Genomic DNA, 14167 nt, shown 5'->3' on the forward strand with positions numbered 1-14167 from the left:
TTTCTTGTGACGAAGCTCCTCCGTAGCGCAAGAAATTCATGAATGTTGCACATATTTACGCGCGTCCACAGGTCGACGGTTACCGTGCAGTTGCGCACATCGACTGCAAACGGGTCGGTGCTGAATTTGTTTTCTGTTCAGGTCTCTGTCCACATCGCGCAGATTTTGCAGATAAATTCTACTGTCACAATGTTGACTGAGTTTACATTACAACGGTGCTGGCATGAGGTAGAGTGACACAGCAAACGGGCGCACACGAGCAGCTAAGCTGAGCCGCTCACCGTAGTAGTCCGAACAGGACGCAAAGATAACGTCGGCTGCATACTGACGTCAGCTGCAACGTCACGTGAATACCCCTATGCTTAAAAGTGCGCTCATGCTACGGTAAAAGCGGTCGGTTCGTTTTCTGAACAAGTTCGTACTACTTATTTGCCAACGCTTGTACAAAAATGTAATCATGCAACTTATAGTTTTCTAACGTTACATTCTTCATTGCAGCGCGTCTGATAAAATTAAAATAGTACTGCGCGCACAGCGTAAATAGAGGTTATGAAGGAAAGCTGTGGGTTCCAAGAATCGCATTATTTATTTCGGAATGTGAGAAACTGCGAGGGGTAGTCCTCCTTGGACTCTCCAGGAGCCTTTGAGGCCGGTGGCTGCCCAAGGCATCTAGAAAGGCTGTATGCCCACCGGTCGCAATATGAAACCTCGAACTTGCAGCTGGAGGGTTTAACGATCTACAATTCGTTGCCTGTATGCGAGAAAAGGAATGCAGCCACTGCACGCCACACACCAGACAGCACACGCTAAGGTGCCACCTCAGACAAGTACTAATTGGTTTTTAGCATTTCAGAAAAATCATCCTCTTTTAATCTCGCTTAAAACGATTTACTCGTGCGAAAGCACTTTTTGGCATGTCTTGGCATGACTTTGCTAGGCGGTTATTTATTTATTGTTCCCCAAGGGTCCACAGGGGACATTACATGAGGGGTTCAGCAGTGAGAGACTGGCACAGGATTTGACAAATGTGCCTTTCCACAAATTAAATGTGTACGCCTTTGAGGAAATAAAAAGGCACGTTGTATGCATGAACTCTCTGCGGATGCCTGTTTTACAATTCTACGTACGGCATACTGTTGGAGGCACATATGACATCGGTTCGGATGCCTGTTGCAAACTACTTTCGAACATGACGATTAAACCTGTATGACACCATCCTGAACGCTACACAAGAAACTGTTCGGTTTGGCTTATGGGGTTAAACATCCCAAAACGGGTCAGGCTATGAGTACGCTGAAGTGGAGCGCTCCGGAAATTTGGACCACCTGGGCTTCTTCAACCTGCACTGAATCGTACATCACACAGACGGCTTTTTTTTTTTTGGTTTCATCGAAAAGGGGTCGCCTAGGCTGGTATTAGATCCCGCGTCCTTAGATCCAGCAGTCGATCCATTAACCTTACACCGCCGCACCGGTATGCAGTTACGCCAGACATGTGACATGAAATAACGTTATATTTTTGGTGTCTATGTGTTTCCACTTCCCGCAGACATATTCTGAGGACGCTACGCATTGGTCAAGTAATTGAACACACGCCTTCACATAATAAGACGCAATGAAAAACGTCAATGCATTGCTCAATGCGAGTGAACTGTGTATGCTGATAGACAAACAAAAAGTTTTAATTTTCACTGAGGCGAAAGAAAGAGTTGTAACTTTCACTCTGTTGCGATGACCTCCACCACGCCCTAAGCGAAAGGAGGAAGGCGGATGTGAAAGAAGATAATACGAACTGCCGTAGAAGAGGGCTGCGAAATAACTCCATTTAATAAATCCATCGAAGCTTGGTAGCCGTGGATGTGTTGGAACACTCAGAACTTATATGGCACACACGTATGTGATCCGAGACTTAGATACTGGCGCTCGGTATTTGTCAAACATATTCTGGTTAGAACTCGCCGGGAAGCAACGAGCAAACATAACTGTGCCTTCAGATACAAACACCTTGCTGGAAATTTTTATCCACACTTACTGCTATGTCGCAATTCACCAATGCGCTCAAAAATCGTTTTAAGAACGTTTTCTCACACAATATTTTGAGATGCAAAGAAGACTTTATTACTTAAATATTCGCAAACAATTTTAAAATTGACTGCTCAAACGTGTCTGTAACTTGCCGAAAGGTTAACATTGGAACAATACAAAAATATCCTTATTCGCTTCTCATTCTTCTGCTGGTATCTATATGTGGGCTCAGTTATTTTCACATAGCAAGCACAGTAAAGCACGTGACGACCGTCTCCCATTAGATTTTTACGATCAAGATTAATTATGTGCAAACTAGCAAGGACGCACATCGGCCGAGCGGCTGAATATTTATCAGTGGTTATTGTTGATACTGTGGATTGCCTAATTTGTTGTGTTAGCAACGCTAGCTGGCTTTGGGGGTAATCTACGCAGGAAGCTGGGAGAGTTTGTGTTTAAATTCAACAGACACATCTTGAGGGTATTCTGAAGGGCACATTTATTCATTGGAAAAGGTGCCGGTTGTTTGCGATAGGTAGAGCTATTGCTATAATACATTTGTTACGGAGGCGCTAAGAGAGGCGCCAATAAACATTTAGGGGGCACTTTGGTTCACTAAAAGGCTTCAGGGAAGCCTTCTCTGCCGCGCTGCTTAGGCATTGCCTGCGAGACCGTTTGTGATTGACTAGAATTGTGACAGATACAGCGCCTTTTCTTTGCTGTCAACCAATTTTAAACGCCGCTGATGCCTGCTGTATTGCGTCTATTTCTATATATGCTCTATATGCTCTGTGGGGCGGCGTTCGCGGAAGCACCAAATGAAAAGTGCCGCACTGACGCCTGGATCAAACGCCAGGCGGGGTAAGCTTCGTATAGACCAACACCGTGTTTACAAACAAAGGGGGCGCTCGCGGCGTCGCAGCCGACTGGGGGTGAAAAATAGGGTTAGCACCCATAGGAATACATGGAACCGAAATATTTCTAAGCAGTTTTATCATTTCACAGGGAATCTGTGATGTCGTTATTCGGTACAAAGCAACTATGAACATCCTAGAACAGATCACGGAAGTATGAAATCTCATTAACGAGGCGAAGTATTTTTAAGATGCCGCGAAACGTATGGGGGTGCAAGTTGGGAGGGCAACTTGTAGAAATACATGTACACACAACTTACCGGAACGTTTTTCTGATTTCGCAGAGCATCATAAGTGGTGGCCAGTCGTTAAACGTTGACCAGCACTTTGAAGAAGTATGTGATAAAGTATGGTGCGTCTTACGGAGGCAGTCTACTTTTTAAACTCCCCGAATAACCTGTGTTATGAATCCAGACACCGCCAAAAGGTAAGCAACCTAATCTAAAAACGTTGAGGTAAGCTGAGTGTAGCGAATCGCGCAGTTTTGCTTACAGTCTGATATGCTGCCGCATAGGGTAAATAAGCTTGATAATACTGTCACTCCAGTGATACGTGCTAGACAGAATTACATTTAAAAAGCAGTTGTCAAATGCCATACGACAATATGAACCGAACGAGTATCACGCATTACAGCAGACGACAGTGTAGCTGGCGATACCCACCGCGGCCGCCTCCAGCACCAGAGCGTCTGCTGGCGACAGCGCCAGTGATGCATGGTCGTTAAAGTCCGTCTGCAACTGTGCGCGGTCAGTTTACCGTGCTGTGAGCGGTCCCGCAGGTCGGCAGACTTGCATTACTTGCAAGAGAATGTAGTGTGTCATGCAACATGACGTCGGGGCGTCGTACAAGACGTTCACCAAAAAATGAGAAGGGTTCAACGCTGCTGAACTGAGCAAAATGTTGCGGTAAGTTGTGTTTACATGTATTTCTAAGGGTCGCCCTCTCAACTCGCACCCCCATACGTTTCGCGCTGTTTTTAAGAATACTTCGCCTCGTTAATGAGATTTCATACTTTCGAGATCTGTTCTAAGATGTTCATGGTTGCTCTGTGCAGAATAACGACATCACAATGACCCGTGAAATTAGAAAACTGCTTTGAAATTTTTTGCTTCCATGTATTCCTATGGGCGCTAAGCCTATTTTTCACCCCCAGTCGGACCACGCTGGCGATAGTACATAGAGTTCCTTACTCTTACCTAGAGGGAAAGCTGTGCTGCCGTCTATGGGAGTTTACATGGAGTTTCCAGACGGCCAGTTCAGCCATCAAAGCATCATGGGCCGGAGAGCTACCGAGTGCAGGACTACAACTTTTGGCCAAAAGTAATGTAAAGATAAGCGTTGTTCTACCGTAAATAATGTCCTAAGATTGAATATTTTGACTATAAATTGCAAAAATCGAGAGAAACAGCATGTCAGTGTGATATTTATTCAATGTAAGCGAGGGCACTTTCTCCTATTGGCTTAGTTTTGAGCAGCACAAATACCAATATTTCGCACTTAATAGGCAAAATTTGAAACAGAAAAACGTTATAAAAATATTTATGGTTGTGCAATCACTTAAGGAAGTTTTTAGGGGAATTTCGGGAAACAAAAACCATTTATTGGCGACGTCTGCTTTTGCGCCTTCGCTACTATGGCTTTCGCCGTGCACCCTCACTGGTTGTAGAATAAAGCGTCTTTCCTTTCTTTAGATCACTATCTTCGCTCACCCGCTTCTCCCCTTCGGGCCGCGCGGGTACCGGTGCGAGGATAATACCCTTGCGTTTAATAAGTTTTCTCGCTCTCTCCCCTTCCAACATCTCCGGCTGCAATAGTGCACAGGGCAGCAATGCAAAGCGTCCAGAGTGTCCGACGAGGAGTCGAACCCCTTCTAGTAGCGCCGCTTTGACTGAATCTCTCTCCAACTGTGGCAGCAGTCTGCACAAAATTGCCGCACAAGAATCCCCCCCCCCCCCCTTGAGGAGTTTCCACCACTTCCACTCGTGCTTTGAAGGTCACAGTCACATCCATGGCTGAGAACCCCAGAATTATACCAAGCCAATAATCTTTATTTTATATTTTGCTTTTCTTTTTATTGCCATGCATTCTTAGCCATCAAGGCAGGCTGTGGGGAGCGGGTTGGCCTGCTTGAAAGCCCGACGGAGGTTTGCGCCTATGTACGCACCTTCAGATGATGATGATGACGAAAAAGAAACATTGCAGTAACGCCACTCCACGTACCCGAGAAAAACCGACTGTCCCGCAACAAGTAGCACACCGGCCCATGATTCTTAGCGCGCCCATGGTGGCTGAAGGGCAGCGCCCACAGCTTTCCCTCTAGTTAGTGTAAGGAACTCTATGCGATAGAGGCACCACCGCATCGTGCTTGCGTCACAGATCGGTGTTGGTCTATATGCGTTAATCTCCTGACGACGTCAGCACCAGTCATGACGTCATGATCAGATATGACGTCGTTATCACTTTCGGTTGTTAGACATGACCGGATATGGTTGGTTGGTTGGTGGCGTTTAACGTCCTGAAGCGAATCAGGCTATGAGAGACGCCGTAGTGGAGGACTCCGGAAATTTAGGCCTCCTGGGCTTCTTTAACGTGCACTGACATCGCACAGTCACATCCGGTCATGTCATGGCCGATGACGTCACCATGTGACGGCTATGGACGTCTCGAAACGTCTAACCATTACTGTTGGTTATTGATAGTTAACCATGACTTGCACTTTTTGAGTACTAGTTAATGCCTGGTTAGTGTTAGTTAAACACCTCTTAGCTACGAAGTGATGGATAGTGATAGTTACGATGACCTAGTAGTGCATGGGTTCCTATGGGCATCTGCCTAACTATTTTATTATTAGTCGTAAATTATTATGAAATGATCTTTAAGATGCCTTAAATCATGTTTCGATATCATTCGATTGCTATCGATTAAGTATCAATTGAATGGTGATTGGCAGATGACTATATTAGGCATGCACCTGAAACGCGGACACCATTTGCGGGCGACGGTATGAGGCATTAAAGGCTTTCGCCTTAATATAAGGTTCCTAAGCCGCCTCCTAAAATGAATGCTGCAGTAGTATCACGGCCGCTCGATGGAAGCGTTCGCTTCCATCGAGCGGTCGTGGTAGTATTTACGGGACGGTCTTAAGGCTGTTGACCCCCCCCCCCCCCCCTCCCGACTGTGGTGACCGGTAGCATAAGAAAAGAATCCAAATTGGTCGCAGAGGCGTATCATCACAAGTGGAACGGCGGAAATAAAAGTAAATGAACTGTGCTCATATGAGATTTGAAGAGGCGTGAAGTGCATATCAAAGCCGGCACACCTGGATTCCAAGCTAGACGCGCTAATCATAGCCCATTCAGGCACGTCTGTGTACGTTATGAGGAAAGAGCGACTTTATATCGGAGCCATGTAGCCTTCCACAAAATATGGCAGCTTATGACAGTACCGTGATAATAGGGAGGCAGTAATTAAGGAAGCGAGTGTAAAATTTCATGCCGATCAGGCATGACATTCGCGAATAATATGAACAAGAGAAACCGCTGATCGGAGCCGTTAACGGAGCTCAAGCCTCCCGTAATTTTTTTCTTAATGTTTTCGTATTGAGAGAAGGGTATGCCTCAGAGCACGACTATCGTTAGTATCTATGGCAGCCGTGTGAATATAAACATGTGACACAACTAAGAGTCCATCGCAAGATTTAGTCCTCTAAAACAGCATCGCTTGCATTCTTATGTCAAATAGAAAGAGTCAGCGGTCGGAACTGACTCTTGACACGGCTTACTGCGGCATCCTCAGCCCGGCATACTTGTGCGCCCTTTGCTGGCGGTTTTAGCGCGTCCTCTCGTCAATGCGAGCCTCAATGGTGGGAGCCTCGCCTGCTTTTAAAGGTCACTAACCTCAGGGCGTAACGACTCCACAGAGAAGATGCTGTCCCCCAGCTCTGCCTCGAACTGGTTCAGCGGGTCCTTGTCGCCGAAGAAGGCCCGCATCTCATCTTCGTCCTGACGCTTGGCTGACTTGCGCTGCCGCGGCCGGCTTTTGCGCTCTGCCATGGCTGCTGCAAGGCCTTGCGATGTCCGTTGTCCGATAACAGTCAAGCCTGCGTTCGCTGTCCTGAGCACGAGACATCAGAGATGATGATGATGATGATGACCTGAGACCAACTGGCACATACCCACGGCGGGGAATTGGCCAGGGTGCATTTTAGTTTGTAAATAATTATGCTCAAGGACTGGAGTATTCAGATAAACATGGATCTTTAACTAGAACTTGGAAAAATAAAAATGAAAAGAAAAGGTAATGAAATCGTACCTAGCATAGGGCATCAGAGAGCGTGCGTGCTGAGAGCAAGTCTTTTTCTTCTCAAGGAGTAAACGGAGAATGTGTACGTAAGGACACCGTGATCTTGAGAAAGACGTTGTAGCGGAGTCTCGTGCAGCAGAATTGAAGGTCATTTGCTACCGGCTTACAATTTGCAGTTAGTAAAGATGCTACCTAATTTTTAGGTGCAGCTCTTGGCTTGGCTAATAACATACAATCTGGTTCGTAGCACAACGGGTTGTAGTTATCCTCAATTATCTTTTAAGGTACCTCTGAGCTGCACAATATGTATAGCCTCATTGACAAATTTGGTCACGTGTTACAAAGAAAGCAACAAACAATGGAACGCTTTCGCATTTATGTTTAGTCGCCCTTCAGAGGCACGATGCTTTAATTTCTAAAGCATGGGCCGTACGCTGAGCAGCAGTGTTTCGACTGTCAGAAAGAATGCATAGGATTAATACAGAGATCAAAACTAGCGATATTTACGCGTCCTTTATCGCGCACTTCGCTGCAAGATACTAAAATAACAGTCAAATAGTGCGCGCGAAGTCTTGAAAAAAAAAAAGGACACGAAATATCAATATACCTTTACTTGTTATCACACAAAAGTCACAAGCTACCTTCGCTCGCACGGAAGCTTTTAACAGCAAAAATCACAATCTACCTTCTTTCCGTCATCTCGTCCAAATTAACGCTTGCCGGTGCACAACAAAGAATGAAGCTAAAAAAACCTTGGTATACAAAAGGGCTTCCCCTTTCCGCTCACGGTACTCAGGCCCTGCTAGGAACGCTCAATACTTTGCTCCAGGTCACAAAGGGAAGGGGCGTCTGAGAACTCACTGCTAGCCAGAATGACGCCATACTTATCTGCGAGCATTGAGCGATAGCTTATGCAGCTCGTTCGGTCGAAAGTCGTGGAGTCATAGTTGTCAGCACCGCGTGTCGGAAAAAAATGTGGCAGCGTAAAAGTCGTATCATAGTAATTTCTCCCGTTTCTCTTCGCACCGCCAGTGCTCAGGACATTCGACCCTTAGCAGCCTGCACCGCCTGCCTTCTCATAGACGACGTTCCCTACACAATAGAACTCACCGTCCTCGCCCGCTCATCACGCCGACATCCTTGGTTGGGACTTCCTCTCCAATCATCACGCCATAATAGACTGCGCCCGTGCTCAACTTCAGTTATCACCCCTCAATGACAATTCTTTCGACGTATCCGGTCCTGCTGCCGCTACCGTGCATGTCGCAGAGCACACCGACGTTCCGCCTTTCTCCTCGGTGCTTGTGCCTCTCTCTTGCGCTGCTCTTTCTGACACCACTGTTATCTACACACCCTCGTTCCAATGCGCTGACCAAAAATCCGTGTTGCTGCCCCATGCTATGCTCACAATTTTTCGTAGCTCAAGTGCTATTTATGTTTGTAACTCTTGCCCCTGCCCTACTACTTTGCTCCGTGGCCAGTCTCTGGGTAGCGTTGCCTCGCTAAATTCCACTGCCACCTATCCTTTCGACGATATCACTGCCGGCCTTCACTTCAGCGCATAACACCTCTTCCTATCGCCACTCCGTCTTCCCTTAAAGTTTTCAACCGGTCCCTCGACGCTGGCTTGACGCCCTTACAACGAGCCCAGCTTGTCGCCATCCTACAACGTTTCACGGCTTCGCTCGACTCCCAGCAACCTTCGTTAGGACGCACAACTACCGTTACTCACCGTATTGACACGGCCGCTCGATGGAAGCGCACTGGGTGCGGCCTGCTGCGTCGCGCCGCCGTCAGTGGGCAAGCGCGTCCTTGGAGAGTTTACAGTTGCGCCCGCTATTTCTGCTGAGGGCGCCACTGTTCGGGGACACGTCGCCGCCGGGGTCGCCGGCTCTGAGCGCGCGGTTTGCTTCCTTTCTGGGCGCGTTCGCCTCGCGTCTGCGTGGTAAACGCAAACATTTTTGTGTGCGCGTGTGCAAGCACGTTAGCGTTGAGACTGGATGCGTTTGTTTTTTAAGGCGAAAGCCATTCTAGGTTCATGGAGCGAACATCTATGCGCAGATGCTGTGCCTGCTATCTGTGCGTCGCATCTGTGCACTGGTGTGCCAGTCGCAAAAGCGGACGTGCAAGGAGGGAGATTAGGAATGAAAATGATTGATGGTGATAGGTAATCAATAAAAGTTATAGACATTGATAGAGGTAATGACTAATGCTAATGACTAATAATGGTTAATAATGACTAAAATGATTTGTAATGACCAGTATATCAAATTACGACATGTAATGACCGCAATTGATTAGAAATGAGTAAAAGTGCTTAGCGATGTGTGGTAATAACTATAGCTAGGCATGACTCATAATTACTGTTAATAACTACAAAATGACGAATATGTGAAACGACGACATGTAATCACCGCTGCTGATTCTAAATGAGTAACGTGCTTAGTTATGAGTGATAAGGGCTGCAATGACAACGCAGGCAGACTCATCATGACTGAGAAACGACCAATATATCAAACGACGACTTGAAATGACGAAATGTGGCAAACGATGAGAGGCAAATGATAGGAGAAGGGTAGGCTTTCGCCGTCCTCCGCTTAAGAGACATCTAAGAGACCATCTAATTTTATCTGCTGAGTTCGCTTCAAGCAAACACAGCAGCGAGGAGTGGAAATGCACTCGCTTCCTCTGAAATGAAAGCGGCGCTGAGGTTAAAAAGTCCAGATGCTAAAGCATAATGCCCTATCAGCTGCCATTGAATTTGCTACAAAGGACCGCAGATTGGACTTGTTGGTGATTAATTATAGGTTAACCGTGCAAACAACGTGACGGGAACACAGGAGAAGAAGACGGCACAACCGCGCTAGTTGTGTAGTCCTCTTTTCGTGTGTTCCCGTCACGTTATTTAACCTATTTAGTTATCAGGGAGCTGACCAGTGAACTAGGATTTTTAACGATGTGTTGTGAAGCAGATGAACACGACGAGGTAGCACCAAAAGTTTTTCTCGCAGGTTATGTTGCGAGGACATATCAGAAAAAGCTACGAAGGGTTTTTTTATATATATAAGCATGCAATTTGTTCTAAATTTTGCAACGCTAGTCTGAGTCGCCTTGCAAGTAAAGCAGCCTGTGCATACATTTGTTTATACTGTTGAGACTATTTGAGCCGATGCGATAAAATGAAAAGCCACGTTCCACAGAAAATACGGCGCCCGCTCTGTCGGCGGAAAGTCGGAAAAAAAAAACCTCTCTAGTAAGAGGCACTTTCGTTGGTGATATGGCCAAATACCTTTGGCGCAATGAGAACACATGACATGTTCAATGTGACGGGAGCTGCCAAACCAGTAAGAGTCGATAAGATGTAAGGGTGAAATGGGAATTATTGAAAGCGGGACCCTTAGATCCCAAGTCAGGCACACTATACTCCTATAGGGCACGTTCGTACGGCTTCGGTAATGAGTGGCTTTATATAGCTATGCGCAGTGTGCTATTTCATATAATGGCTTAAGGCTGCATTCTAATGATATGCGTCAGAGGCAGCAATTACTGGATACGGTGAATAAGCAGGTAGCAAAGTGCGGGCACTCTAACGAGGCTCCTCAAGGAGACTTAAGAACCCCAAGTTTTGTTTATGACTACCAGGTTGTTGCTTAATTTATGCGATATTTGGTAATGGTTTTGAGGCGACATGTCAGTCGTGCAAGAGCCTGTTGCAGGAATTATCAGCCAACGGGACCAGTTACAGGTTAATGAAAACCAAGGACAATGGAGGCTTGATGTACCCAGCAAAGGAAGAAATCAAGCTTTGTCAGCTTACGAGCACCTTCATTAACAGGGGGTGGTGGTGGTGGTGGTGAAAACTTTTATTGTCCGGAAGAGGCGAAACAGGATGATGAAGTCTGAAGAGGTCCGGCGAAGTAGCAAGCTGTGTAAACTTTTGGTTTCATCATTGTTTTCTCACTGTACACTGTACCTGCAGCTAATATATAAAAACAATGATCGTGCCCATGCTAAGGCGCTCTGCAAGATATCGTTAAGTTGCTGCCCCCACTAATAGCGAGCTGGGCTGTTAATGTCAACTCAACAGTGGAGCGATGTCTCTCAAGAAAGGTTTTCCGTCTGCGATTGGTAATTTTCTTCCTTTTTTTGTGTGGCCATTAAATAAGCGTACTCGGCTGCTCGCTGAATCTCAGCTGCAGTTGCGTTCTGACGCGTGAACATTCTTGTGATACAGCTAAGTTTCACAACAGCAACACTCGATGCGCGTTCTTCCACTGAAAACTACGAACCAGCAAAATTGTATGGGTTTGCGAGCAGCCAATAAAAATAGTAATAAAAACTTTCGGCGCATACACGTAGCACATTTAGGCAGACCGGCTTTATCAAGCGCGCTTACTTTGTCCGGTCATGCAAAATGCGGGGAGCCATGACGGACAGCGTTCTGGCGTACAAAGTTTAAGATGTCCAACTGAGTCCTAGATCCCAGGTTATCATCTAGATTTAACCTAATAAACATCTTCATATTTCCACCGTAAAATTTGTCACAATGAGATAGGAAGGTTGGTTACATGTCGCATTTTCACAGAGGTTGCTCATAGTGGGACATTTTTTATTGGATAGCGGTGGCAGCTTAGGACATGTTGATATCAATTTGTGTATAAAAGCTGTATGCAGGAATTAGTAAATGGTATGAAAATGACAAACGAAATTCGCGACATAATTAAGTGGTTATGCATTAGGCTACCATGGCAACTGAACAGCTTCGAATTGTTCACAGTCGAACAACTGGGTTCGAATCGTAAAACAGCGCGAACAACGGTATAGACAAGAACGAGAAAGACATGGGAACGTCTACCAACTTGCCCAATTGAACATTCTGGATTCGAATGCAACATCATCGTAATGAGCGCTCTCCAATCGATTGGCCTTGAACCACCGTCACTATAAGTATTTCGGGGTAAACTCCAGTATACATGCTTGCCGAGCAAGCGCTAAGTGCTGACATCGTCACATTAGACATGACAGTATATACTAATTCTTGTTGCCAAATTGTGTGAAGCAGGGCTCTTATATCCTTAGAATAATAGGCTTCTACCATGCCGACGCCTCCCGCAAAGCGCAGTCAGGCGCAGCTCTCCGCGCGCGGCTGTCCCCGAACGGTGGCGCCGCGGCGGTGGCGACTGGAAGTAAGCGCCTCCCGCCGGTTTCGGGTGACGTAGCAGGCCGCACCTAGTGCGCTTCCATCGAGCGGCCGTGGTATTGATACCGGCACCCATGCCCCTTTGCGCCAGCGTCCGTACCGTATCTCAGCCGCTGAACACCGCAAAATTGACGAACAGGTGACCGACATGCTCCAGCGCAACGTGATTCAAGATACTTTGTTGGGCGAGTTGGTACTTATTCATTATTGATATAAACAGCGCGAACACGAAAACAAGGGACAAGAAACACGAAAGCCACAGTACATGCGCTGACTCACAACTAAGCCTAAGCCGTTTACTGTAAGGCCCAGAAAAACAAACATGAAGAAAAAAAACATGAAGAAAAACGAAACAGTCACGTGAAAAACCCCTGGGTTCACCTGCTGCATAAAAATTACTTTAAAAAATCACTTAAAAAAGACACTTCTTTCCTTGAAAGAGCAAGAGACGTCTTGCTGATACACTTATTGTCCGTTGAAATAAAATACGCTTCCACTATCTCTCTCGTTATCTTCTCTTTGTGGCGATATAAAATCTTAACACTGTCAAACTTAGGAGTGCATTTCTTCTTCTCCTTCTTCATTATTTCACATGACTGGCAATGGGATACTAGAAACGTTTTGTCCTTTCCAATTTCCAAGTTGTTACAGTGTTCCTGTAGTCTCTTATTTATACACCGTCCGGTTTGTCCTATATAACTGGCCCCACAAGAGAGTGGAAGTCTATACACAACACCTGTCTTGCATCCAACATAGGGGTTTCTATGTTTCACCCCACATTCCTCCTTCTTCTCTTCTCTTTCCCTTTGAACAGCCGGGCAGATCCTCTTCAGCTTGAGCGGGGCGGTCAGTGCGACGTCCACATTATACCTCTTGCCTACATTTTTGAGGCCATGCGAAATCCTGTGCACATACGGCACCACGGCAACCTTCCTCTTCCTCTCACCCATGCTAGGCAGGGATTTCAGTCTGTGCGTTCTTTTAAGGTTCTTCAGTACCCGGCAACTGGCCTCAATAATAACTGACTCGCGATAACCGGCCTTTGCAATTCTCTTCACTTGTCTTTCAAAACTCTTGGCCATGCCGTGGTAACAAGATTTCGTCAACGCACTTAACAAGCAAGTGTTTATCATCCCATTCTTCACTAACTTGGAATGTCCTGAATTGGAGCCTAGCAACGGCTTCATCGATCTCGGGTTGTATTCCCAACAAACATGATCATCACCGAATTGAAACAAAATATCTAAATACTGTAACTGATCGTCCACTGGATTCTCAACAGTAAATTCCAGGCCGGATCCACACTCAGTAAAAACATCCATAATGTCCTTCATTCTTTGATTGAATCCCTCACGGCCTGTTAATACTAAAAAGTCGTCCACATACCTGAAGGTGGAATAATGCAAGCCCTCCAAGTTATCCTTCAGGTGTCTGTCCACGTACATTAAGAAGATATCACTCAAGACCGGTGCAACACTCGATCCAATGCACACTCCAGCCTTCTGTGTATATAGCTTGTTCTTCCATCCTATGAAGGTGGATTCCAGGTAGAACCTCAAAAGTTCAAGGAAACTTTCAACACTAACACCTGAGGCGTCAATGAAGTCACATTCATTATTGTCTTCTGTAATGCACATTTGTACTCGCTTAAGGAGGCAGTCATGGGGAAGGCTATAATATAAATCCTTGACATCCATGCTGAAGCCGACACAATTTCTTGGGTTGTG

The 14167-nt window shown here is 46.0% G+C and overlaps 1 protein-coding gene across 1 annotated transcript in view; it reads right to left on the minus strand.

The window, feature by feature from the left end:
- The window catches only part of LOC146180061 (uncharacterized), a 68119-nt gene extending 61129 nt beyond the window's left edge, over window positions 1-6990 (minus strand). Inside the window, exon 1 of the mRNA XM_084580316.1 lies at window positions 6835-6990. Coding sequence (XP_084436442.1) covers window positions 6835-6990 — 156 coding nt within the window. The remainder of the gene's footprint in view (window positions 1-6834) is intronic.
- Window positions 6991-14167: the final 7177 nt, after the last annotated feature.

Source organism: Amblyomma maculatum, chromosome 9 (assembly GCF_055883805.1).
Source record: "Amblyomma maculatum isolate TAMU_Amacu chromosome 9, ASM5588380v1, whole genome shotgun sequence".
Taxonomy (NCBI): domain Eukaryota; kingdom Metazoa; phylum Arthropoda; class Arachnida; order Ixodida; family Ixodidae; genus Amblyomma; species Amblyomma maculatum.